This window comes from Hyaena hyaena, unplaced genomic scaffold, assembly GCF_003009895.1.
Source record: "Hyaena hyaena isolate Hyena2069 unplaced genomic scaffold, ASM300989v1 scaffold_84, whole genome shotgun sequence".
In the NCBI taxonomy this organism is placed as follows: Eukaryota; Metazoa; Chordata; class Mammalia; order Carnivora; family Hyaenidae; genus Hyaena; species Hyaena hyaena.
The window spans coordinates 140,634-164,613 of record NW_024080716.1 but is presented as its reverse complement, the minus strand read 5'-3'; the positions used below and the strand labels follow the sequence as shown (position 1 = coordinate 164,613).

General features: G+C 48.8%; 1 protein-coding gene across 12 annotated transcripts in view; it reads right to left on the bottom strand.

Moving 5' to 3' along the window:
• Positions 1–314: 314 nt before the first annotated feature.
• Positions 315–23,980, bottom strand: part of ST6GAL1 (ST6 beta-galactoside alpha-2,6-sialyltransferase 1) — a 115,513-nt gene continuing 91,847 nt past the window's right edge. For 11 of the 12 annotated variants that reach the window (XM_039234195.1, XM_039234196.1, XM_039234198.1 and 8 more), the window contains 4 exons: positions 21,005–21,102; positions 6,271–6,369; positions 4,977–5,151; positions 315–2,498 (listed from right to left, as the gene is read on the bottom strand). In XM_039234195.1, coding sequence (XP_039090126.1) covers positions 2,257–2,498; positions 4,977–5,151; positions 6,271–6,369; positions 21,005–21,102 — 614 coding nt within the window. In that variant the 3' untranslated portion in view covers positions 315–2,256. Of the gene's footprint in view, positions 2,499–4,976; positions 5,152–6,270; positions 6,370–21,004; positions 21,103–21,533; positions 21,600–23,980 lie in introns of those variants that run through there. The other variant, XM_039234206.1, reaches the window with a different exon arrangement.

Sequence of the window (23,980 nt, the reverse complement as noted above, 5' to 3'; positions counted from 1 at the left end):
CTCTCTCTCTCTCTCTCGGACCAAAGGAAAGACTTTCCTTTCATCCTGCTTTCTGCCCTACTGCACCCCTTCCCTGAGGTGCTGGACAAACAACTTCGTCATTTGAGCCCAAGCAAGAGCAAAAGGAAAAATCAAGTGATCGGTCAGTATCTCAAAGATGCTGTCTGCCACGTGGGTGAGTGTCCTTCCTGCGGGGAGTGGAGAGGAGCTAGCGGGAAAGGGTTCGGGGCTTCGGGACTACGGCTTTGTCCTCTCTGGAGATGAAAGTTGACCACCAGCAGTTTGCTCCCTTAGCAAGTAAGAAGAGACGGATACGCTTTTTGAAAAACACATTTATTTTAAAATTTTACATAATCTTTGGATAGTTCATCATCAGATCAGGCACGGTTCACAGATGTTTCTGAGATCGAGGTCTCCAAACCGGTGTGAACAGTTTCTGTGACTGAAGAGCAGGGGACCCTCATAATATAGGACGAAGCGATGGCTACTGACGAAGACACGACCCCTACGGGGGCTTTCCAAATGCGGCACGCAGTCACCATTCTTAAGATATCGGTCACAAATATTAACCATCTCACCAGACCAACAGTAATACCCCTATCTTATTTGCATTTCACTAGTTTCCATAGAGAGACAACACAGAATTAAATTAACTGGATCCCTTATACGCACAACAACAAAGCTAGCGGCTACCCAGTGTAGTCTCCTTGTCCACAGCGACACCTGCCTCCTGCGGCTCGAATGCCTCCTTGCTCTCACTGTCTGTGATTCAGGGACTGCAGCAAGCACAACAGATCAGAACATAAAGCAACTCATGGGCCCAGAGAGGGGAAAGACTCTCCATACAGCAGGAAGCGGCCCGGGTGTGCTGCCCGCTGCCGTTCAGAGGCAGAGAGGCCAGAGCTGCAAGCAAGGGAGGAAGAGGGGAGGGAGGGGAAGGGGGAGGAAGGAGACATGCTTTGCACAGTCCACCACCTCCGATAGTTTCCTGGGCATTTCAGGCAGGTGTCCCGATAGGACAATTAATTCCCTGATGACAGGACCCCCTCTCTGGCCTCCCTCAAAGCAAGGTCTTGCCCAGGTGTAAGCACACAGCAGGTTCTTAGTGAAAGGAAGGGAGGAAGGGAGGGAGGAAGGAAGGAGGGAAGTGGGAGGAGGGAGGGAGGGAGGAAGCCACCATGTACCGAGCCCCTGCTATGTACCAAGTACAGAACCAGGATAGGTGTTTCATGTAACCCTTATAGCAGCCCTGTGAGGTAGGCTCGTCATCCCCCATTTTACAGATGTGGAAACAGAGTCTCAGAATTCTCCCATGGAGGCACAGCTAGTAAGCGGGAGGAGGGGGGGTGAAGGGAAGGGAGCATCCATTTGAAACCCAGGGCTTCTCCCTCTGGGGTCCATCTACTGCTTATATAAACCAAGGGTTTGGCAGCAAGTGAGCACTTCAGCTCCCAGGCAGCCGGTCTAGAGCTCGAGCTTAAGAGGCCTTGAGCACATGAGGCCAGGAGTCCAGAAGCCTGGGTCTAGGAGCCCTGGCTCCACAGCAGTACGTTGTGACCCTGAGCGAGCGTCCGACCTTCTCCACGCGGCAGGACCGGGCCAGCCCAGCGTGCTTCCCCACCCGGGAAGGGGTAGCCCGACTAACCCAGGAAGCATGTTGGCAGAGCGGAGTGGGAGGGCCTCTGTCTGGAGACTCTGGCGCTGCCCCCTTGCTGGAGGGCTAGAGGGCACGGCCGCCTGGTAAACCTTATGAGAATCAGTTATGATCTTGAAGGTCCTGACTTCCGAGAGCAACTTGAAATTCTAGGGAACCACAGCCCCACTCCCTGAGAGACACTCCAAAACAGCCCGTGAAGGTCAAAGAAATCAGGATACTGTTATATAGTAGAAAAGGTAGAAAAGTAATTTGAGAGAGAGAGAACAGCACCCACTGCTTTAAAGGAAAAGACAAGATGGCGGTCAGGAGGGGTGGGGTGGGGGGTAACCTGGAAGCAGTGGGCGCAGGTGCAGAATCCTACTGCGGGGCAGGGTCGGGCCAGGCTGAGCGTGGACAAGGCAGGTTCTTGGCGTCTGGCTTGCCGGGTGCCTGCCATGCCAGGGGGCTGCACTCGCTGCCTCGGACAGGGGGAGCGGATCCCTCAAAAAAATAATCGGAGCTTCTCTCAGTTCAGGCAGACCTTCGAGAACAAAGGTGAGAACGTGATCTGCCCACGCTTGGTGGAGAAGGGTGAGGGGACCTGACCAGGGAGCCCACGCTCAGCAGCGAATTTTCCGGAAGCCAGGCAATGTAGCCTTCCCAAGCAGGTAAATGTCCTCGTCTGTGCCCTGGTTGAGGTGCTTCACCATATTCTTCTCAAAGAGAAGGGGGTGGTAGGCGCCCATCGTGCAGGCGCTGTCGAAGAACTTCTGGTAGTAGTAGCACACGTCGGTCTTGCGCTTGGATGGGAGGAACTCATAAATATCCACCTGATCACACAGTGTCATCATGATGATGATGCCTGGAAAGGGGAGCAGAGGTGAGTCCTGCCCGACGACCCACCCCAGCATCCTGAGGTCGTGCCCCACGAGCCTGGCAACGCAGGGACCCAAATCTGGGGAGACGCCTCTCTGGACGTCTTTCTGTTTACTACTGTGATTCGCAGTCTGAGCCCTGCCAGCAAGCCAATCCGGCACGCTGTTCCTCGGGGTGCAGGGCTGTTGTGTCCTGTGGGCCTGTGTATCCCTAGCGCCTGGGTCAGAGGCTGGTGCATGACAGGTCCTCCCTAAACCCGAGGGGGCCCAAGTGCTCCATCAGTCACCCAACTTATCAAGGGGAATGAGCTGTATGAAGACAGAGGACAAGATGACTGAGGAGACAGTACCATCCCATGTAGGTAGTACTTTCTAGCACTTTTAGATCCCACGGGAGCCTGCTGGCTGGTGCTGACTGGGAGCAGTTGCTTCTTGCAGTGCTTGGGGAGACTGAGCTTCCCCCGCTGGCAGGAGGGGCAGCGTGGGCTGTGTGGATGGGCTCCGCTCCTTCTGGCGGGAGACGCAGCCCCACGGGTGTGGCCAGGCTGGCACTCCCAGAACACTGTGCTGAGATGCACACCGAACACGAGGCTGGAGACTCCTGCCTGCCTGCTTGGCCCCACCTGGCTCAGGACACGTCCCTCTCTGGGCCTCGGGTTCTCCATCTGCCCCAAGTGGTGAGCCACCCACCTCTCCTACCACGCAGGCTGTTGCTAGGATACAGTAACATGGTGGCTCTCAGACCCCTCTGTCACCATAAATATAGGGAACGTTTACGATGAAGCAGTTCTCACTAAGAGCAGAACTGTAAACTGCTAGCAGCTACTCTGTTCCAGAGGAATCAGCCATGGGAAAAGCCCCCTCTGGCTGTCTCTGGTCCAACAGGGGTAAAAAAGACACCTCTGCAACTCACTGATGAAGGCACAACAGAAGTGCTTCTAGAAATGACGGGAGGGAGCACTTTCTATGGGAGAGGTCTTCTGTAAGCCTCCTGTCAGCACTGGTGTGGGGCCCAGCAGGGGCCAGGAGGGATGGGCATGAGGGGCGGATTGGGGGTGCGGGGGACCGCGTGGGCAAAGGCAGGGCAGTGGTGATGGAAACATGCTTTTCCAACTACTCCTGCTCCAAAGGGCTCCTGGAAGAGCCCCAAATGCACACATCTAAACGTTGAAGAGAAAGGTATGAAGATGTGGTACTGAAATGGCCCCCATTCCTTTCTATAAGGAGTGCCTCTGACATTCAACGCTGACTTGTTCATTAACTCAGGGGACAGTTACCACAGGACTATCCTGTGCTGGACCCAGAAGAACGCATCAGACTCAGTCCCCACCCTGAGGGGGTTTGCATTCCAGAAGGACAGCAGGCAAATCACACTATGGCAGGTGGCAGGGGCCAGCCGGCCAGCCATCCAGCCATCTGTCCATCCATCCCAAGGGAAAGGGGTCCCCTGCGGGGACCCAGAGAAGAGACTTTCCCTTCCGTGCGTCCAAGAAGAAAGTCTGAAACCAGCATTAGGACCCTCTGGCCTCAGACCTTAGCCCACCCACCAGCTCCCTCAGTTCCATTCATGGCGCCCAAACCCCAGAAAGCTTCGCAGCTCATTCTCTCAGGAACGTGCCTGGGGTCCTTGCGGGGTTAAGCAAATTTTTGAAATTGGGAATGAAGTATTATTAATTCTTGCTTTTTCCTCAGATGCCAATATGGCTCAGCAGAACTATATTACTGCTCCTGTTTTTATTTAAAATTGCTGGGGCGCCTGGGTGGCTCAGTCGGTTAAGCAGCTGACTACGGCTCAGGTCATGATCCCGCAGTTTGTGAGTTTGAGCCCTGCATCAGGCTCTGTGCTGACAGCGCCCGGAGCCTGCTTCAGATTCTGTGTCTCCTTCTCTCTCTGCCCTTCCCCTGCTCATGCTCTCTCTGTCTCTCAAAAGTAAATGAACTTTAAAAATATATATAAATAAAATTGTTGATATTTCATTCAGCATCAAATCTTGCATTAGTTGGGGTTTTTATAAGAGTCTGTATTGGTGTTGTTACTGAATTTTTTTGGTGCCCCCTTAAATCGTACACCTGAGGCAAGTGACTCCCTCACCTCATCTTCCAAATCCCAGCCCTGCTCTTTTGTTTTCCTGCCCAGCGCTCCCCCTCCCAAATCTGCCCCTCACCTAGGCCTGGCCTGATGCCACTCCTCAAAGCTCTCTTCTGGCACAACTGGGCAACGGCTCCCTCCTGGCCTCAGCTGCCTCACTGAGCTCCCCTACCAAGCACCCTAACGGAGAAGGATTCCATCTTACTGATCTCCGGGTCTTACTAGAAACTTGGCATGATGTACGAATACAACCAAAACCTAGCAATTGTTTGCTGAACAAAGAAATGAATGAATGCATGAATGAATGAGGTCCCAGAAGAGAGCTAATCTCTCCTGGAAACAAACACAGGAGGTCCTTCCCCAGACGCAGACTCACCAAGCATCCCGGAGGACGGGGGGTTGGGCTGAATCTCCTCGGGGGAGACTTCTTGAATGATGTCCCACAGCTCCCAAGGCATCTGGGGCTTGAGGATGTAAAAGGGCTGATCGGGATGCAGCTTGCGATAACTCTTATAGTTCTCAAAGAAGCTGTAGTCGGGGCTCTGGTACCACTGAAAGGGAAGGAAATGGTCTTCTCAAGAAGAGAGGGATGTGCCTCGGCGCCCCTTCCTCGGAGCGGATTCCAGACCTCACAGCACGCACCTGACAGCACAGGGGAACCCAGCACATAGCCCAGGCTCACAGGGAATTTTGAGCCTGGTGACCCTGGAACCGCCTCAGACTTCGGGATCATAGCCTCTGGGAATGCTACCAGAGCTAAAAAAAAAAGGGGCCCTGGCACCATCTACCCCCGCCTCTCATTTTTAAAGGGGTGAAAACTGGGGCACAGCTGGCCACATCTGGGGGTTCAGAGTCCCTGTCCAGATGCAGGCAAACTTCTGTTCTCAGTGAGATCAGTGCAAAACTGTGGAGGCTGGGGTGGTGAGGGTGCCCGGGACCACCAGAGCCTGTCAGCTCCTGCTGGGTCTGACTTCAGAATCAAGTGTCCCCAGAGGGTCCCCAAGCACCCTCCGGCCTTCCGCCCTAAAGCCATTCTCCTGTGGCCCTGCAGCCGCAGCAGGGAGGGGACAAACAGCAAGAGTGCCTTCCGGACAAGCTGCGGAGCCAGCAGGCCCGAGACCTCTGTCCCCTTCTGCCCCCTTCCTGGGAGGGTGCCCTCTGCTTCGTAAACCAGGTCCTGGCACAGGCGACCTCCCCTCCTCACATTCTAGTCTCCTCACCTGCAAAAGGGAAATAAACGTGCTTCTATCTACCTCCCTATGTTGTTAAGAGTGAAATGGAAGACTTCTGGAAACCGGAAGTAGGTCAAGCATGGCGATTCTGTTACAGGAATGAGTAACCACTGTCTATTCCTGCTGATCTGCATCAGAAATAACTGTATTAGGCAAACACCCCCACCCCAGTGAAAAACTCAGCCCCTATTACTCCTGATCCATATCATAATTAAGAGGTAAGGCCGTGGCACTGTGGGGCAGGGGCGGAGGGCACGGGTACACGACAGGAATACTCCTGCGCTGCCCCCCCGTCCGGATCAAGTGTCTTGTCCTCAAACCGAAGGGGCCAGTCCTCCGGGATGGCCCAGGCCAGCCATGATTTTCAAACCCAGGAACTCAGGGACGCCTATAGGCGAACACAAGACTCATCCCCACCTCCCATGGATACCCACTTACCTTTGGGATATCTGAGTGGTAAACAGACGGATCCCACACAATTAGGATTCCCTCGTTGTACAAGCTGTCTTTGAGGAAGCGCCCTTCAGTGGTGACCAGCTGCAGGAAGAAACAGACAAACGGTCACCTGGATGTTGACCTGTAAATATCCTGCTTGTAGTCGTAACTGACAGGTCACAAGTACACGTGAGGCTTCTAAGTTTCGGCGCGGCACTTAATTTCAGTGATAGGTGAGATCAGCCGTCAGATGTCCACCTTAAAAAGCACATGTTGCCCTGGCAGAAACTGAGAGGAGCAATCAGGAATTGTTGGAAAATAACAGCAAGAATCACAATAATCCCTCCCCACCTCGACCACTCGCCGTCACGAGGTGGAGACGAATCGGTGTCACTGAAATAGCTCAAGACGACTATGGTCTGTGTACAGCCCAGGGAACAGCGACTTGTCATTTGCCTCTGAGGTCATTCAGCCACCTCACTCCTAACTAATACCTCCCCCAAAGGTAGGAAGGCCCTGGAAGCCTGAAGAATATAACCCCACTTCCTCAGTATATCTTTGAGACAAGAAATATTTGTGATGAGGATTGTGCAGTTGCAGCGGGTGCTAACGCGTCCCCAGGCAGTCACCGGGGGGCCAGGGTGAGTACGGCCATGATGTGAGTGAGTGTTAAGGGACAACTAATAGCAGGCCAAGACAGGGAAGTGGGGTATGGGGAGAGGGAAGATGTCCTAGACAGAAAAAACAATGCGTGCAAAACCCCAAACGTGACTTATGTGGCAGAGACTGCTGGGCGTCACCCAATATTCATTCATTCTTTCTTCCTTGGAAACAAACATTTCTGTCTACCTCAACACCTGACTACCTGAAATAAAAATTTCCCAGTGTCTCTTACAGCCCAGCATGGCCATGTGATAAAATTCTGGCCAGGGGGGTGACTTGCAGAAAGTGTCCTTAGAGGCAAAGTCATGCCATTCCTTATTCACTCCTCCTTCCTGCTGGCTGAAAGTAGACATGATGGCTGGAGCTTGAGCAGTCATCTTGGACCGTGAGGTTGAAGTCACATGATTGAAGGGTAAATGCACAAGGTAGCAGGAGTCTAGCTTCCTGACACACTACAACGCCATAGCAGCTCTGAAAGGTCCACCCTTGGACTTCTTTTACGTGAGACAGAAATACGTTTTTATCTTGTTAACCTAGTGTTGAGGGGTGGGCAGTGTTCCTGGCACTTAGAGACGAACTTAGTTCTACTTAGTACAGCGAGGAGCTTGTCTGGAAGTTGCAGGTTGTCCAGTGCAGCTAGGATACAAAGGGAGAGGTGGAAGGTATTAGAAAACTGTAGGCAGGGGCCATGCCAGGGAGCTTCGGGTTTCTTCAGTAGATTATGGGACCCTTGAAGGCCCTTAAGTGAGAAGGATCTCAACAGACTAGTGTTCTGAGTCTCTAGGATTTTGACTAGTGTTCTGAGTCTCTAGGATTTTAGAGAAAGGAAGACCAGGTAGAAGCTGCTGTGGCCTAAGAAATGATCGAGAAGGAATGAAGACAAAGAACTGTCAGCTGCAGACCTGCAGACTCATTGTGTGCTGAAAGGAAAGGGGGTGAAGGGCGACTCCCAGACCTCAGGGCATTTCCTAAAATGGGAACGTGGAAAGAAAAGCAATTGGTATGTGCCCGTGGGGGTAAGGTGGGGATCTGAAGTTCAAGGATGAGACAACTGGCCTCGGCTCCCACAGCTGAGGGCCACAGGAACCAGGAACCGGACCCTCATCTTCTGACTTTAAGGGTGGTCCTCGGTCTGTGGGGAGCATTGTAGGTCCTGGCACAGGTATAATGCTGTGGTCCAAAGGCAGGGCAGGCACCCGGGCCTCTGGGGCTTTGCAAGATACACATGATCGAGCTGGTGGCAGGAAGGCCCAGGGAGCAGCAGGCGACCTCCTGATGTTCTTTTATTTTTTTTTTTTATTTTTTTTTCTAGTTTTTTTTTTTTATTTTTGAGAGAGAGAGACAGAGCATGAGTAGGGGAGTAGAGAGAGGGAGACACCAGAATCCGAAGTAGGCTCTGGGTACTGAGCCGTCAGCACAGAGCCCAACGCGGGGCTTGAACTCACAGACCACGAGATCATGACTTGAGCCAAAGTCAGACACTTAACCGACTGAGCCAGGCAGGTGCCCCAACTTCCCGCTGTTCTATACTTGTCTTCAGAATTCTACTGCTCCACTCCCTATTCCCATCCCGCTCCACCTCAAAGCAGCCAGTAGGTACATTGAGAGCATAAGTCTTTTCTCGAGCCGTGCTGCATTCTCTGCAGAGTACTGACGCCAGGTGAGTATGCAAACTCAGGAGAATTAGCGATAACTGGAATTTTTAAAATGTCTCCAGCTCCTCTCCAGTATACAAAGCAGGAGGCCAATGGCAGCAAGTTCTGGCCCCTAAAGGCTTTACCAGGATCTGTGGCTTCACGGTCCTCAGGAATCCCAAGAGAGCTGCTCAAAAGTCTCTCCTTTATGATAAAGGAGAACAAGGACAGCAACAGATGCCCTTCGATGATGTTTATTGCAAGCCAGGTACTTTTCATACAGTATCTCAGTTCATTTTCGCAAAAACCCCAGGAGGTAATTATTAATATGCTCATTTTATAAATAAGGAAATAGACGCAGAGATGCTAAGAAACTCACCTAAGCCATAGGGCTGGTAAGCAGGGGGTCTGAACTGGAGCCCTTTTGTCTGGCTCCAGAGCCCACACTTCTGACCACAAAGGGGGTAGGGGTGGGTCACCCATGGGTCTTGGGAGGAGATGCCAAAGAAAGCATTTGATACGGGATATAGATGTGTCAGTGGGAATGTTGTTTCTTGTCTGAGTTGTAGCAAGTCACGGCTGGAAGATCCTCAAGGGACTAGATCCAAATCTGTCACTTTCAGAGGGGTACACTGAGGTCCGTAGAGAAAAGAGACTTGTCCAAGGCTACCAAGCGAGCCTGGGGCAGAGCTGGAACCAGAGTCTAGAGGCTGGTCCTCCCCAAGTGTCTTTATTTCCCCCCCACAGGGCTATATTCATAAACCACGAGGCACTTAATTAAGTGAGCACATCAGCAGGGCCAGGGCCACCCTCAGTTCTCACCACAAATGGTGGGGAAATGGCTATTCACCCGAGCTACTTCATGAGGCAAATGACAAAGCATGAAGCTGAGAACAGGTGACAGTAAGTGCTAGTTCATCACGAGGAGGAACAGAAGGTGAATGCAGCCAGGACCCGTGCGCAGAGACAAGAAACTAGTAAGCACTCCTTAAACAGAAAAGGACCGGGCTCTGAACTTACCGCATTAATGCTGGTGTGAGAGCTGAAGATTTTCTCAAAGACAAGAGAGACTGCTTGGGCAAGTGGGGCTTTGTGTCTAACCCGCTCTGTGCTCTTCGGAGGGCGGGTGCCCTGCCCCAGGCTCAGGTGCCTTATTTATAGGACATTATCGCCCTGTAGGGCCCTGCAATGACCAGCCATGCCTAGGTGGCATCTCTGTCTGTCATTTTTTCAGCTGCAGCAGAAGGCACTTGGAGAGAATCAAAGTCTTTTCAAATGCTCCTGTTCAGGGGCGCCTGGGTGGTTCAGTCGGTTAAGTGTCCGACTTCGGCTCAGGTCATGATCTCACGGTTCGTGGGTTCGAGCCCCACGTCAGGCTCTGTGCTGGCAGCTAGCTCAGAACCTGGAGCCTGCTTCCGATTCTGTGTCTCCCTCTCTCTCTGACCCTCCCCTACTCACGCTGCCTGTGTCTTTCTCAGAAAAAAAAAAAAAATTAAAAAAAAAAATCAAATGCTCCTGTTCAGAGTCTGACCTGAGTTCAAGGGATCCCAGGAGCCTCACGATGCGGGAAGTAAGTCACTGTCATAGCAACGGAGCCCCAAGGAACACCTACCAGGAAAAGACTATGCCAGGGAGATGGAAACCTGTGTTAAGTACTCTCTCCAGTCACAAAGTGAGAAATGCCCACTGCAGAAAGTCAGAAAGACAAGAATATACACATATATCTATATATGGAAGAATAAAGTAATAACCACAGTCATGCATTTGGCAGATACTACCCAAATGGTCTTTAATCTTCCCAAATCTTTCTTCCCTCAGTTACGGACTGAACCTCATATGTTAAAACCCTGACCCCCAGAGGAGATAGGGCCTTCAGGACAATAATTAAGGTTAAATTGGGTCACAAGGATGGATCCCTAATCTGGTAAGATTGATATCCTTACAAGAAAGGGAAGAGACACCGAAGAACTCTCTCTCCCCACATGCGCAGAGGGGAAAGACCGGGTGAAGACACAGAGACATGGTGGCCATCCATAGTCTATGAATAGAGCCTTTATCAGAAGCCAGCCTTGATGGCACCTGATCTTACAGCTTCGGCCTCCAGAATTGTGAGAAAATAAATCTCTGTTGTAGAAGCCACTCTATCTGTGGTATTTTGTGATGGCAGGCCTAAGAAACTAATATACCCCGTGTGTGTGTGTGTGTGTGTGTGTGTGTGTGTGTGTAGGTCCTGATATCTTAACTATAGAGCTTAGACTTAGTTGTTTTGTCAAACTCACACAACACAATTCAATGTCTTCTCCTTTATCCCTCACAATATTTCCCAGCCCCAAACAGAGTATGAAAAGGAAGCTCTAAGAGGTTACCCAGCTGGCCCAAGATCAAAAAGCCAGGAATGGATGGAGCTAAGAGGCAAACCTAGGCCTGTCTGATCTTTTCCCACTGCACCAGACAGCCTTCATTCAAAATAATAAAGGATAACAAAAGAAAGGGCGTGTTCTAGCTGATTTGGAAATCTGCCAGAGTCACAAAGCAAGTTAGTGCTATAGGAAGACAAGCAAAGGGGGGTCACGGTCCTGAGTAGACATAAGAAAGGAAGTTCTTGACCATGGTAAACTGGACCTGAACCGGAGGTGCCCAGGGCACCTCAAATGGAAAGCCACCACAACCCCCAAGTCAGAGGGGCCTGAATTCTAACTGGCATCCCAGGAAGTCATCAAAAGAACCGTAAGTATGGGGCACCTGGGTGGCTCAGTCAGCTAAGTGGCCAAATCTTGATTTCCGCTCAGGTCATGATCTCAGGGTCATGAGACTGAGCCTCGAGTCGGGCTCTGCACTGGGCGTGGAGCCTGCATAAGATTCTTTCTCTCTCTATCCCTGTCCCTCTCCCCTGCTCGCACACGCTCTCTGTTTCTGTCTAAAAAAAAAAGGCCCTTTCTGGGGGGGAGGTAGAGGACAACCAAACCACATCCTGCCTTCCATAAGCAGGGTTTTGGTGGGGACGGATCACTTATTTTTTGTCCCTTGCCTCTGAGGGATCTGGCTAGTCATGTAGGATAATTGATCTCACTCTCATTGCACTGCCCTAGCAGTAGGAGCTTGGGCAAAGAGGGATCAATGCATCCATTATCTCCTATCAAGTATTTAAATAAGAAATCTGTCTCTGATCCAGAACACTATGGATCTTGAACACATATATTCAAGATAAAGCTAATAACAATCAACCATTTAACAATCAACAGATAAGTATAGAATAAACTGGAATATCTTGTTATGCCAGCAGATACAGAGCATTAAAGGAAAAAATGACAAGAGCATGCAAGTCACAGGGAGACAAGAGCCAGCTTGAAGGAGCTCCCACTGGCCAAATCTAAGACAATGTAGATGCCAAAGTAATTCAGAACACCGATGAATTATAAGCCATTGAAAAAAATAGGAATCCATGAGTTCTTACCAATAAAAAATGAGACAGAAAGGAGAGGAGGGAGGGAGGGAGGAAATAAAATGGAGGAGGAGAAGGGAGAGTCTCGCTTACAGTAGAATTCTGAACACCAACCCCATGATGTGGGGCAGGGAGAGCTGTGGTTAGAAAGTCCCATTTTGTAACCATCACAGTAAACGCTGGTTCAGGCAAAAGTGAGCCATGAATATAGTGAGTGAAATATAGGAGGAGATTTTGATGAGGAGCAGAACAGTGGCCCAATATTAAAGTGTTCATCCATAAAGGAAAAATAATAATTAGACAGTGGAGAAGTCAGACAACACCTTATCTGGATGATCAAAATTAAAATCAGCTGAGGGGCAGACAGACATTGGACGCCTCTCGATGTGACGCTCTTAGGAGGACCCAGCATCACTTATGCCGTTTTCCAGCCAGGAATGCACACACTAAATTTAATTTTCAGAAAGCTTCAGATAAACACCAAATAATTTTTGAAGGATTTTATTCTTCAAAAATGTCAGACAAAGAAAGGCTATGAAAATATTCCAGATTATAGGAGATTAAAAAGGCATAACAACTAAATTTTATGTGTATGTGTACCCTCATCCTGGACTGGATCTCGTACTAAAGAAAAATAAATGCTGTAAAAGACATTATTCGGTCAATTAGCAAACAGATGTACCTGGAATGCAGATAGATTAAAGTATGTGATCAGTATAAATGTATGAAGTTGATAACTGTACTTTGGTTGTGTAAGACGATAGTCTCATTCTTAGGAAATACAGACTAAAGTGTGTATTAATTTAGTCCATGCAGGCTGCTATAACAAAATACCCAGAAACTGGGTGCCTTAAACAGCAGACATTTATTTCTCATAGTTCTGGAGGCTGGGTAGCCCGAGATCAAGGTACCAGCACATTTGGTTTCCCAGGGAGAGCCCACCTTGTGGCTTGCAAATGGCTGCCCTTCTCCATGTCCTCACCTGGTGAATAGAAAGTGAGCTCTGGCCTCTCTCTCCCTCTCTCTGTTCTTATAAGGACACTAGTCCCATCACAGAGACCCTACCCTCAAGACCTCTTCTACATATACTCATCCCCCAAAGGCCCCGTTGCCAAATACCATTGCACTGGAAGTCAGGGCTTCAACATACGAATTCAGGGGAGACACATTCAGTTCATAATATTCTGCCCCTGGATCCTCCAAAATCACATCCTCCCCACATGCAAACCACATTAATTCCACCCAACATCACCGGATGCCTCAACCCACTCCAGCATCAACTCTAAAGTCTAAAGTCCTACGTCTCATGTAAATATTATCCAACTCACGTAAGTGTGAGATAGTTCATCCTGAGGCAAAACTTTTCCAGCTGTGAACCTGTGAAACCAGAAAAGTTATGTCCTTCCAAAATACAATGGTGGGATGGCATAGGATGGACATTCCCATTCCCAAAGGGAGAAATCGGAAGGAAGAAAGAGGGGATAGGTCCCAAGGAAGTCCCAAACCTAGCAAAGTAAATACCACTAGATGTAGAGGTTTGAGAAGAATCCTCTTTGGGGCGCCTGGGTGGCTCAGGGGGTAAAGTGTCCGAATCGTGGTTTCAGCTCAGGTCACGATCTCATGGTTCATAGGTTTGAGCCTCGCGTTGGACTCTGTGCTGACAGCATAGAGGCTGCTTGGGATTCTGTCCTCCTCTCTCTCTCTCTCTGCCCCTCCCTGTGTACGTGCTCTCTCTCTCTCTCTCTCTCTCTCTCTCTCTCAAAAATAATTAAATAAACATTTAAAAAAATCCTCTTTGGTTCAATGCCATGCCTCACGGACCCACTGGGGCCAGTCAGGAGTCATATCCCCAAGGCTCTGGGTAGCTGCCATCTGGCCTAATAAAACCACAGCAATGCCCCCCTCCCACCTTTGAAACCAAGGACGCAGCCCTGATGATTTCTGAATCACCTTTGGGATCATGCTTTTCCTGTTGTAAAGAACAATGACTGTTTGCAGCCAAAGAGCTCGGTGGTCTGGTCCTGTAGGATCTAAGAAGCCCAGGAGCCTTCCTCCACTTTGTCCTGTATCCGTTTCCTTCAGCTGAGGTGGCTGATTAGCTCTGTGGTTCACATCTTTGCTGATCTCTTTATCAAATGGTCTTGGGCCACCTCTTAGTTTCCTCTTCAGAACAAGTTTTCTCATGTTCTTTGCAGTATAGATAAGCCGAGAATTTTCCAGATCTTTAAGCTCTGTTTCCTTTTTGCTAAACAATTCCTTTTTAAATTCATTCTTCTCATATCTCACCAAAAGCAGTCAGGAGAAACCAAGCTACTCCTTCAACATTTTGCTTAGAAATCGCCTCAGATAAATATCCAATTTCTTTGCTCACAAGTTCTACCTTCCACAAAACATTAGTACTCAGTTCAGTCAAAATCTCTGCCACTTTAGATCACTCTCTCTCCATTGTTCAATAACAAGTTCCTCATTTCCACCTGAGACCTCACCAGAATGGCCTTTGTTAGCCATATACCTGCCAGCATTCTGTTCATGATTATTTCGATAGTCTCTAAAAAGACAGAAGCTATCTCTCCAGCTCTCCTCCTTTAAAAAAAAAAAAAACTTTTCATATTTATTTATTTTTGAGAGAGAGAGTGCATGCGTGCGCACACTCCCACCCCCACACATGCACGTGTGCAAAAGTGGGGAAGGGGCAGAGAGCAAGGGAGACAGAGGGTCCACAGCAGGCTCCTCACTGACGGCAGTGAGCTTATGTGAGTCTGGAACTCAGGTACCCTTAGGCCATGACCTGAGCTGATGTCAGACGCTCAACCAACTTAGCTACCCAGGCGCTCTGGCTCCCTTCTTTTCAAGTCCGTACCAGAATGTCCCTTAGCATCTTTATTTCTAGCATGCCCTCCAAAATTCCTCCAGCTTCTATCAGTTACCGAGTTCCAAAAAATTTTAGCTCAGGCTGCTATGACAAAATACCATAGACTGGATGGCTTAAACAATGCACATTTACTTCTCATGGCTCTGGAGGCTGGGAAGTCCAAGGTCAAGGTACCACCAGATTTATTTCCTGGTAAAGCTGCTCATCCTGGCTTGTAGATGGCCACCTTCCTCACATGGCAGATATATCATAAGGACCCACACTCAAGACCTCATCTCCGAAAGACCCCATTCTTTGACTCTGAAAGACCCCATTCCCAAATACAATCACATTGAAGTTTAGAGCTTCAAATGAGTTGATGGGGGAGGGCCAAGGGGGCATAAACTTTCTGTCTATACCAAGTCCTTAGGAATTAATGTCTACAATATATACAACTCACTCTCAAATGAAAATCTATTATAAAGAATGAAAAGAGCAGATACAGCAATGGGTAAAATGAAAAGGTATGAAGTGTGTCTGGATAAAGGGTATACAGGCATTCTCGGTATTTGTCTGCTTATTGCAACTTTGCTGAAAGTTTTAAATACTTGCAAATAAAAAGCTCAAATAAATTTTTTTAAGAACTTGGAGAAGTTCAGAGGCAGTCCACTGAGTGAGCAGAAGGTTTTCTAGACTATACTTTACTCAACAAATATTTATTGCACGCTGGCTATAGAATGGGCACTGGTCTGGGCACTTGGGTTTACGAGTGAACCAAACAGATGAATATGCCTCTTCTTGGAGCCCATACGTCATGGTGGGGGAGCCAAGCAATAGGTAAGATGGATAACTAGGATGACGGTGGTGAGAGGCGTGGACTGGGAAGGTGGCAGCAGGGAGCCAGGGAGGAGCCTGACCTAGCTGTGACGAGGCCTTCATCCCACACGGGCCTGCCATTACCCTATGGGGGTTGCGTGGGCCACCTTTTCTTCCCGGGCCTCGGTCACCTTGTTTGGAAAATGCAATGACCACACAAAACGGTGGTGTCCACAAGCACAGGGAACACGTCTGTCTCTACTGGATTGCTGTTGTGGGCTACTGAATCCCAGCTCCCTTCACAGGAGCTGGCACGGAGCAGGTGGATCAATGAGAACTTCTGGAATGAACTTGTGGCTAGTTGATGTCCAAAGCCCTGTGAATTTCAGTACTATTGAATCGCCACAAAAGGATGTCCTTTCGCATCAGACATCACATCAGATTCTACAGACATTAAAAGGATGATGAGGCAATATTATGACCAACTTTATGCCAATAAATTCAATAACTTAGAAGAAATGAACAGATTCCTTGGAAGACACAAACTACCAAAGCTCAGCCAAGAAAGAACGAGTAACACAATTAGCCTTAAATCTATTTAAGAAATTGAATCTGTAGCTAAAAAACTTCCCACAACGTACATTATAGCCCCAGATGGCTTTATTGAAAAAATCTAAAGAGAGAGAAGAAAATTACCAGTTCTACACAAACTCTTACAGAAAATTGGCAAGCAAACCTCGATCCAAATCCCACCTCTAACACTTCCTTTCAGCCCTCCCCTGAGCAACTCACTGAGACTCTTGGAGTCTTAGTGTCCTCTCTGAAATAGCAATTGATGCTCACACGAACCTGGGTGTCAAAAGGAAGTACTGAACACATAGCACAGGCCATGGTCTGAGGATAAGCCCCCATATGTGATCTGAGAATGTCCTGGTTCAAATCTAATCAGGAAAGTGACGTAGGCTTTCTCTCCCAGCCTGGAAGAGCTTCGTAGGCAAACCTATCATAGCCTTAAATTAAATCTTCACAGGATGAGGATTTATCTCTTCACCGACCACCTGGAAGATATGCCTAAGAAGGGGGTAGCCTCCCAAATCCAAGAGACTTTTCAGGGCTTTTCCATGCTCTCTCTTCTGGATCGCTGCTGCCTACCAATCTGGAGACATCAGAGAGATACCTATTCTCTCTGATGCCATACTCTCCAGCTCCAAAGTGGCCAGCATGGCCTGGAAATCCTGCTCTGTTCCTCTTGCTGGCTCCTTCCTCTGCTCTCCTCAATGACATGTCAAGCTTTCTTTGCTCAAGCCTCCTCTCAGGAAACCCCTCTTGCCCTCAGCCTCCCTACAAAAAGCCTCCTTTTCTCTACATCCTACTTTGAAGAGAAAATAGAAGCCCTTTAATCCTTCCACTATAAACCACCTCCAGCTACACTTGCCCTAGGCTTCTTCTCTTCGGACTCCCTCCTATGGGGTTTGATCCTCAACTGGGCATTGGATCAACTCCCTCCTCTCCATGACTAACTTATTATCTCCTCTTTTTACTATATTCTCTTTCTCCATCTATCAGCTGGTTTCTCCTATTGACTTAAAAAAAACTTCCTATTGTGGTAAAATACACAGAACATAAAATGAACCATTTGTAAGTGCAGCGCAGTGGCATTAAGTAAATTCATGCTGTTATACAACCACCTCCACAACTTCCTCATCTTTCCAAACTGAAACTCTATACCCATTAAACAATATTTCCCCCTCTCCACCCCAGACTCCAGAAACCATGACACTTTCTGTGTCCATGAACTTGACTTCTCTAGGAACCTCATGTAGGCATAACCATATAGTATGTGTCCTCTTGTGACTCTCTTCCCATCAACTTTTAAGTGTACTCCATTCTCTCCAATCTAAAGAAGTGAAAAGAACAAAAACTGGTCCTGGAACCCTCAGCCCTCCATAGCTATTGTCCTACTTCTCCTCTGCCCTTCAGAGCCAGCCTCCTCCAAAGAACTATCCACATTTGCCTCTCCCATTCACTCCTGACCCTATGTTCCAATATGGCTTCTGGCTTTACCGCTCTCCCCAACAGTCGCTGTTGAAGGTTGCTGGTGGCCTATCTTTTGCCAAAGAGAGAACAGTGCTTTTCAATCTTCACCTCCATTGGCCTCAGCAGCATCAGACAGTGCTGATTACTTACTCTTTCTATTTTTGCTACCCAATGCCCCTGGGTAGAACTTCTGTCTACACCCTGTCCCACATGCTCTCATTAGGCCCCACTGTTTCATTGCCTCACAGATAAAGATGACTCGAGAATTCTCACATCCCACCCAGAGTTCTCCACTGAACTCCAGTCCCCTCTGTATAGCTGCCTGCTTGACGTCTCTTCCCGGGTATCTACAAGGTAGCTCAGAACAACCCTGTCCAGAAACACAGCTTCTATCCTACCCTCCTCTCTGACCCTAGCCCTCAAACCCAAAACGTCTTCAAGTTACTTACAATCCCAGTGACTTCCAGCCAGCCAGCCACACAAGCCAGAAGCCCAGTAGCACCTGCTGCCCCTCTCCCTTCACCCCTCACTAACGCTTGTGGACCACATATGCCAAAGAGCTCTTGAATCTGTTCTGTTCCTCCCTCTCACCCTCATTTCTATGCCGCAGCAACTACTGGCATTTCATTAACTGTGGTGAACTGTGCCTCCTAAATGTGTCTCTCTCCATGCACTGCAGGGCCTTTGATTAGATGGACGCCAGCAATGTTTGCAAAGTGCAAGTCTGGTCATGCCACAGAGGATACTCCTTACCGCAGCGCCTGAGCTGGGCGCATCCTTACCTTCAGCCTCAGTGCTCACCACACCCCCACGTGCATGACTCCATCCCCGGGCCCTCGCCTTCCCCTGCCCCCTTCCACACATGGCCTTACCCAGGCTGTTGCCTCTTCGTGAGAGGCCCTAGCCCTTCTCATCCTCTACACCTACACAGCTGTCTCACCTCCTTGCAACCTGTGATATCCCTGACCAGGGAAAAGTTCCCCGTGCGGGCCCTGGTAGCACTGTGATTCTGTCCTCTGCAGTTCTCTGTTGCAACTTTCCTTTTCTCTGCATGACGATTGGATCTGCAGGCAGCATGCGAAAGGGTCCAGCCTGCTGTGCTCACCGCTGTATCCCCCAAACCCATCTCAGTGTCCGCCCACGTAAACGTTAAGAGTAGCTATCATCCACCGACATACGTGCCAGGCACTAAGGTGCTCGGCATGGGCTTCCTGCTTCTTCCCCATGACAGCCCTGTGCTGTGAGGAAGGTATTGTTACCCTCCCCTCTCCACAGGGGAACAGATGAGGGGGCATAAGTAACTTCCACATGATCGCTGAGCTATTAAGAAGCAGAGCGGGTTTCAACCCAAGGCAAGCTGACTCCCGATCTACATACTGCCTACTTCATTGCACTCAGTACTGCCCGTATCTGTGAAAGGGGGCGATGGGAGCACAGAAGGAAGCAAAACAAACATCTCCCCCAGATATTCAGGTACCATCTTACACAGAAGAAGAGATTAAGCCTTAGCACCTCCTGAGGTGCCCTCCAGCTCCAAGATGTCTTTGACGGGGTCACGAGAAGGAAAAGGAGAAAGAAGGAGATGCTCGTCCCAACTCATCTGCCTGATTTCCTAGACTTGACGGAGTCCAAACAGCCATGAGCCTTCCCTCGACGGGACAACACAAGTCCGTGCCCCACCCCCACGACAGCCAGACTGATCTGAATGTCTCCTTCATTTCCTATGCTTCTCTGTCCCGCCAGTACCACTTTTCAGAATGCTTCCCTAGTACTATTTCTCCAAATCCTGCCCATCTTTCAAAGCCTAGCTCTGGTGCCATGTGCTCCAGAGAGTCTCTTGCTGACCAATCTATTTTTTAAAAATCTGCCTTCTTATGGTTTATAATAAAAGTGGAATCAAACCCAAAATATAAGGTTATATAATAAATAGGGGCACCTGGGTGGCTCAGTCGGTTAAGCGTGCGACCTCGGCTCAGGTCATGATCTCACAGTTGGTGGGTTCAATCCCCGCATCAGGTTCTGTGCTGACAGTTCAGAGCCTGGAGCCTGTTTCAGATTCTGTGTCTCCCTCTCTCTCTGACCCTCCCTTACTTGCACTCTACTCTGTCTCTCTCTGTCTCAAAAACAAATAAATATTAAAAAAACAATTTAAAAAAATAATAATAAATAGGAATTGAAAGCACGTAGGGTCCACTGAGGATAGTACAGTGACAGAAAGTGACATCATCATCAAGGGATTAGAGAAAGAACAGAAAACAAGATGGCAGCCACTTGCAAAGAAGTTAAGTTCATGGATCCCAGTTCCCTCATAAAAAGGGTCCCAGGAGTGTGGGCCTCAAACGGAAAGTGGGCCATGCAGGAGGCAGCCTCTGCCTAGCTGGGGGGTTCCTCAAGGGCAGGCAGTGAAGAGATCACTGTCTGAGAGAAACAGAAGTGGACCCTGGCAGAGGAGTGGAGAACGCAGGCCTCCTGCAACAGTGCTAAAGCGGCGCGATGAGCACCCCCAGGTGAGCTCCACGCCCACGGAGGCCTGGGCAATGCACAGAGTCTAAACACTGACATAAAACCAGCCAAAGTGTACGTGTTTACTCAGAGAACAACAAACACCGACGGATCACGAGTGAGGTGAATGGGTGTCCAGACATCTCATGCTAGTTTTAATACCATGTTATCAAGTTGGGTTGTTTGGGTTGTTTTTTTTTTTTTTAACCACTAATTAAATCTATTAACAGAACTCTGTGGCAAGAGTATTTCTCAAGTTTCCATTAGTTTTGAGAAATCACTATATGCTACCTGGAAATACTTCAGGAAGCCAATCATCTAGGGGAATTCATGAGGTAATACGTGAAGTGTAGTGCCGTGTAGCACATATTCATGTGGTGATGGTGTCTGACAGGACCTGTATACTATCTTACAGCTTATAAAACATGCCCACATTCTTGCTTCGCTGACTTTTCACAGCATCCCTCACTCTCTGATACTCCCTGCTATGTTGTTCCTCATGCAATACTCCGGATATAACCTGGCAGCCTGCTTTCTCTGGCTTTCTCTGGGCACTGGACCCCTCTGTCCATACAAACTAATGCCCCAGGAGCTTTTTCATGAACACATCACCAGGTCAGGTCTTGGAACCATGGTCTTCTCCTTCACCAGTGAGGAATCCAGGACTCAGGAAGGTCAATCATGGGACTTACTTAATTTGGCACCTTGGGTGTGCTCCTAGGAGACAGACTCTGTGTTAGAGCCCGTACTGTGGTCTTCCCTCACTCCAAAGCTGCACAGAAGAAATTTTACCTGAGAATTCATCAGGCGAATAGTGGTTTTCGTGCCCACATCTTGTTGGAAATTGGCTGTGGGCGCCCCATTAAACCTCAGGACTGCATCATGATCATCTATAAACCACAAAGAAACAGAAAAGAGGTGATGAGCACCAGCAACATGGAGGAACAGAGAATGGTCTGGAGGGAGAGAGGGCAGGTGGAAGGGGAGGGGCGAGAGAATTAACACTTCCCAGTCTTTATCCCATCATGCCACACAGGGGGAAAGGGTCACATTTGTGTGGGGCAATCAGGTACAGTTTGCAGACAGAGGACCATCTGTCTGCCCAGCCACTGCGAGAGCTAAGGAGGCTCCTATTGTGGCATCCCTGAAACCCATTCAATGGCTCTAGCGTGCCCAGGCGCAACGGAAACGTGAACAGGGCCAGTGTGCTACCTAAAGTACAATCACTATTCCAGCTACCAAAGGGGCAAACCAAATATTCTCCTGGTATTACCAGTAGATCATACTTCCCTAGCCCTGTAGGAAAAAATGGAGACCTTACCGTAAGCTCTGTGTAACCCCACAAGTGCCAAGTCTTCGTAGCACTCTGCAAAGCTGGCAGTGCTCAGGAAGTTGGAAGGATATATTATGGTATCCAAGATACCTCCCTTAGTGTTCCATTAGGAACCTGAGGCCCAAAGAACAGTCACAAAGCTGGGTGGTGGCCCCTCATAGATCTGAACTGAACCCCACATTTCCTATTTGAAAAGAAAACCTCTTGGAGCAACTGGGAGGCTCAGTAGGTTGAGTATCCAACACTTGGTTTCAGCTCAGGTCGTGATCTCACGGCTCATGAGATCAAGCCCTGCGTCATCGGACTCTGGGCAAACAGTGCAGAGCCTGTTTGGGATTCTCTCTCCCCCTCTCCCTGCCCCTCCCCCATGCTTGTGCACTCGCTCTCAAAACAAACAAACAAACAAACAAACTTTAAATAATATAAAAATAGATAAAAGAATAAATCAGAAACAATGTCTTAAATCCAGGTAAGATCAAACAGGACATGTTTTTAAAAAGCCATTCACTCCCTGTCTCTAATTCCCTGTCCTTGTAGCCATTTCAGCAGAGTTTGGAAGACCAGGAGAGGTTTCTCTATGCGGCACGGACCAATCTTATGGAGGAGAGAACCACTGACTTTGAAGATCTATCCAAACCCTGAGCCAACCCCCTACGAGCTCTTCCCATTTTATTTGATCAAGCAAGTCTGGGGTTCACCACTAAAATCTGCACAGGGTTTGGAGATCAGCCCAATTCTCTATTGTTCTATTTTCCTCCCTGTGGGAGATTTATTTGGGGTGCTTCCTCATCCACAAACGTAGCATTGAAAGGTGGAGGGGATGGTACAAGGACAATACAAGATGATCTGAAAAAAGATCCACAGAATTTAAGGGATGAAATCCTCCCTCTTTATTTCAATTCGAACATATGTCTTCAGCCTCAGGAGTCTAGATATCTCAGTCACAAAAACAACCTGATCTTAATCCTAGGACAAATTTCATCAAAATGGGTTTGAAAGGTACATGAGATGTGCATAGTCCAAACTTTATCAGCTTAGGGGGCAGGAATACTGAACTGCAAACAGGGCAGAAGGCATATCTTTACACAACTCAGATTGCAACATGTTTGTCAGAACCGGTCACTGGCTCCAAAAGTGACCAGCAGTAATCACATCAGAAATGAAGATTCATCAGGAACTTGACTTAGTCAGGTCCCCCATTTCACAGGCAAGCAAATTATTACTCTGAGCGTCCCATTACCAAAAAATGACAAACTCTGATGGAGCAACTGAGAAGTGTATAAAAGGACTATTTCCAAAGTTGTAGGTAGAATTCCTTTTTTAAGCGTAGTTATTTATTTTTGAGAGAGACAGACAGCACGAGTTGGTGATGGCCAGAGAGAGAGAGGGAGGGAGGGAGACAGAATGGCAAGCAGGTAGAGCCCAACAGGGGGCTCGAACTCATGAACCCGTGAAATTGTGACCTGAGCCAAAACCAAGAGTCAGACGCTTAACCGACGGAGCCACCCAGGCACTTGGCAGGTAGAATTTAAAGAAGTCAACAAGGAATGGGCGATGCCCCAGGGCTGGCCACAGCAGAAACCATCCCTACCTTTGCACCGAACGTGACAAGCAGAGCAGAGGCCCCGAGCTGAAGAAGGCCACCTGTCGGGACTGGTGGCTGGTAGCGGAATACAGTTACTGCTAATATCTAGGCAGCAAGAAGGGAATCAATCCCCTCACCTCTCTCTCCTCCTTCTCTCTCATTTCTTGGCCCGAGGGTGAAGGGAGAGAGCAGGACTCAGAGACAGAGCAGCTGCTTGAAAGGATCTGAACCTTTAGTCAGGGAAAGAAGCAGCCTGTGGTTATTCTGCACAGAGAGAGCTGGCGGGTGGGGAGACAGGTACCCCGACTTCCCTCTCTCCCTTCTCAGTTTTATAGCAGCACCTTTAGTGTCCAGTCCCAAATAAAAGCCGGAGGACAAGGAAGCCCAGCGGACATGGTGCCAAACGCAATTTCCCAGGGCACAGAGTCAGACAGGAAACGGAAGAGAGGGGGACCGGAGGGGTAAATGGAGAATGTCCAGCACAGGAGGCTTGGTATTGACCATAAGGAAAGAACATGTTTCTGTTCATTCAACAGATACCTATTAAGCACCTACTTCTTTTTTTTTTTTTTTTTTTTAACAAATAGTTTATTGTCAAATTAGTTTCTACATAACACTCAGTGCTCATCCCCAAAGTGCCCTCCTCCATGCCCTTCCCCCCCTCCCCCCCACATCCATCAGTCCTCAGTTTTTGTCAGCATTCAAGAGTCTCTCATGGTTTGCCTCTCTCCCTTTCCCCCACCATTTCCGCCCTTCTTCTCCCCCTTGTTCCTCCATCAAGTTCCTCCTAATCCTCCTATACGTGCAAACATATGGTATTTGTCCTTCTCTGCCTGACTTATTTCGCTCA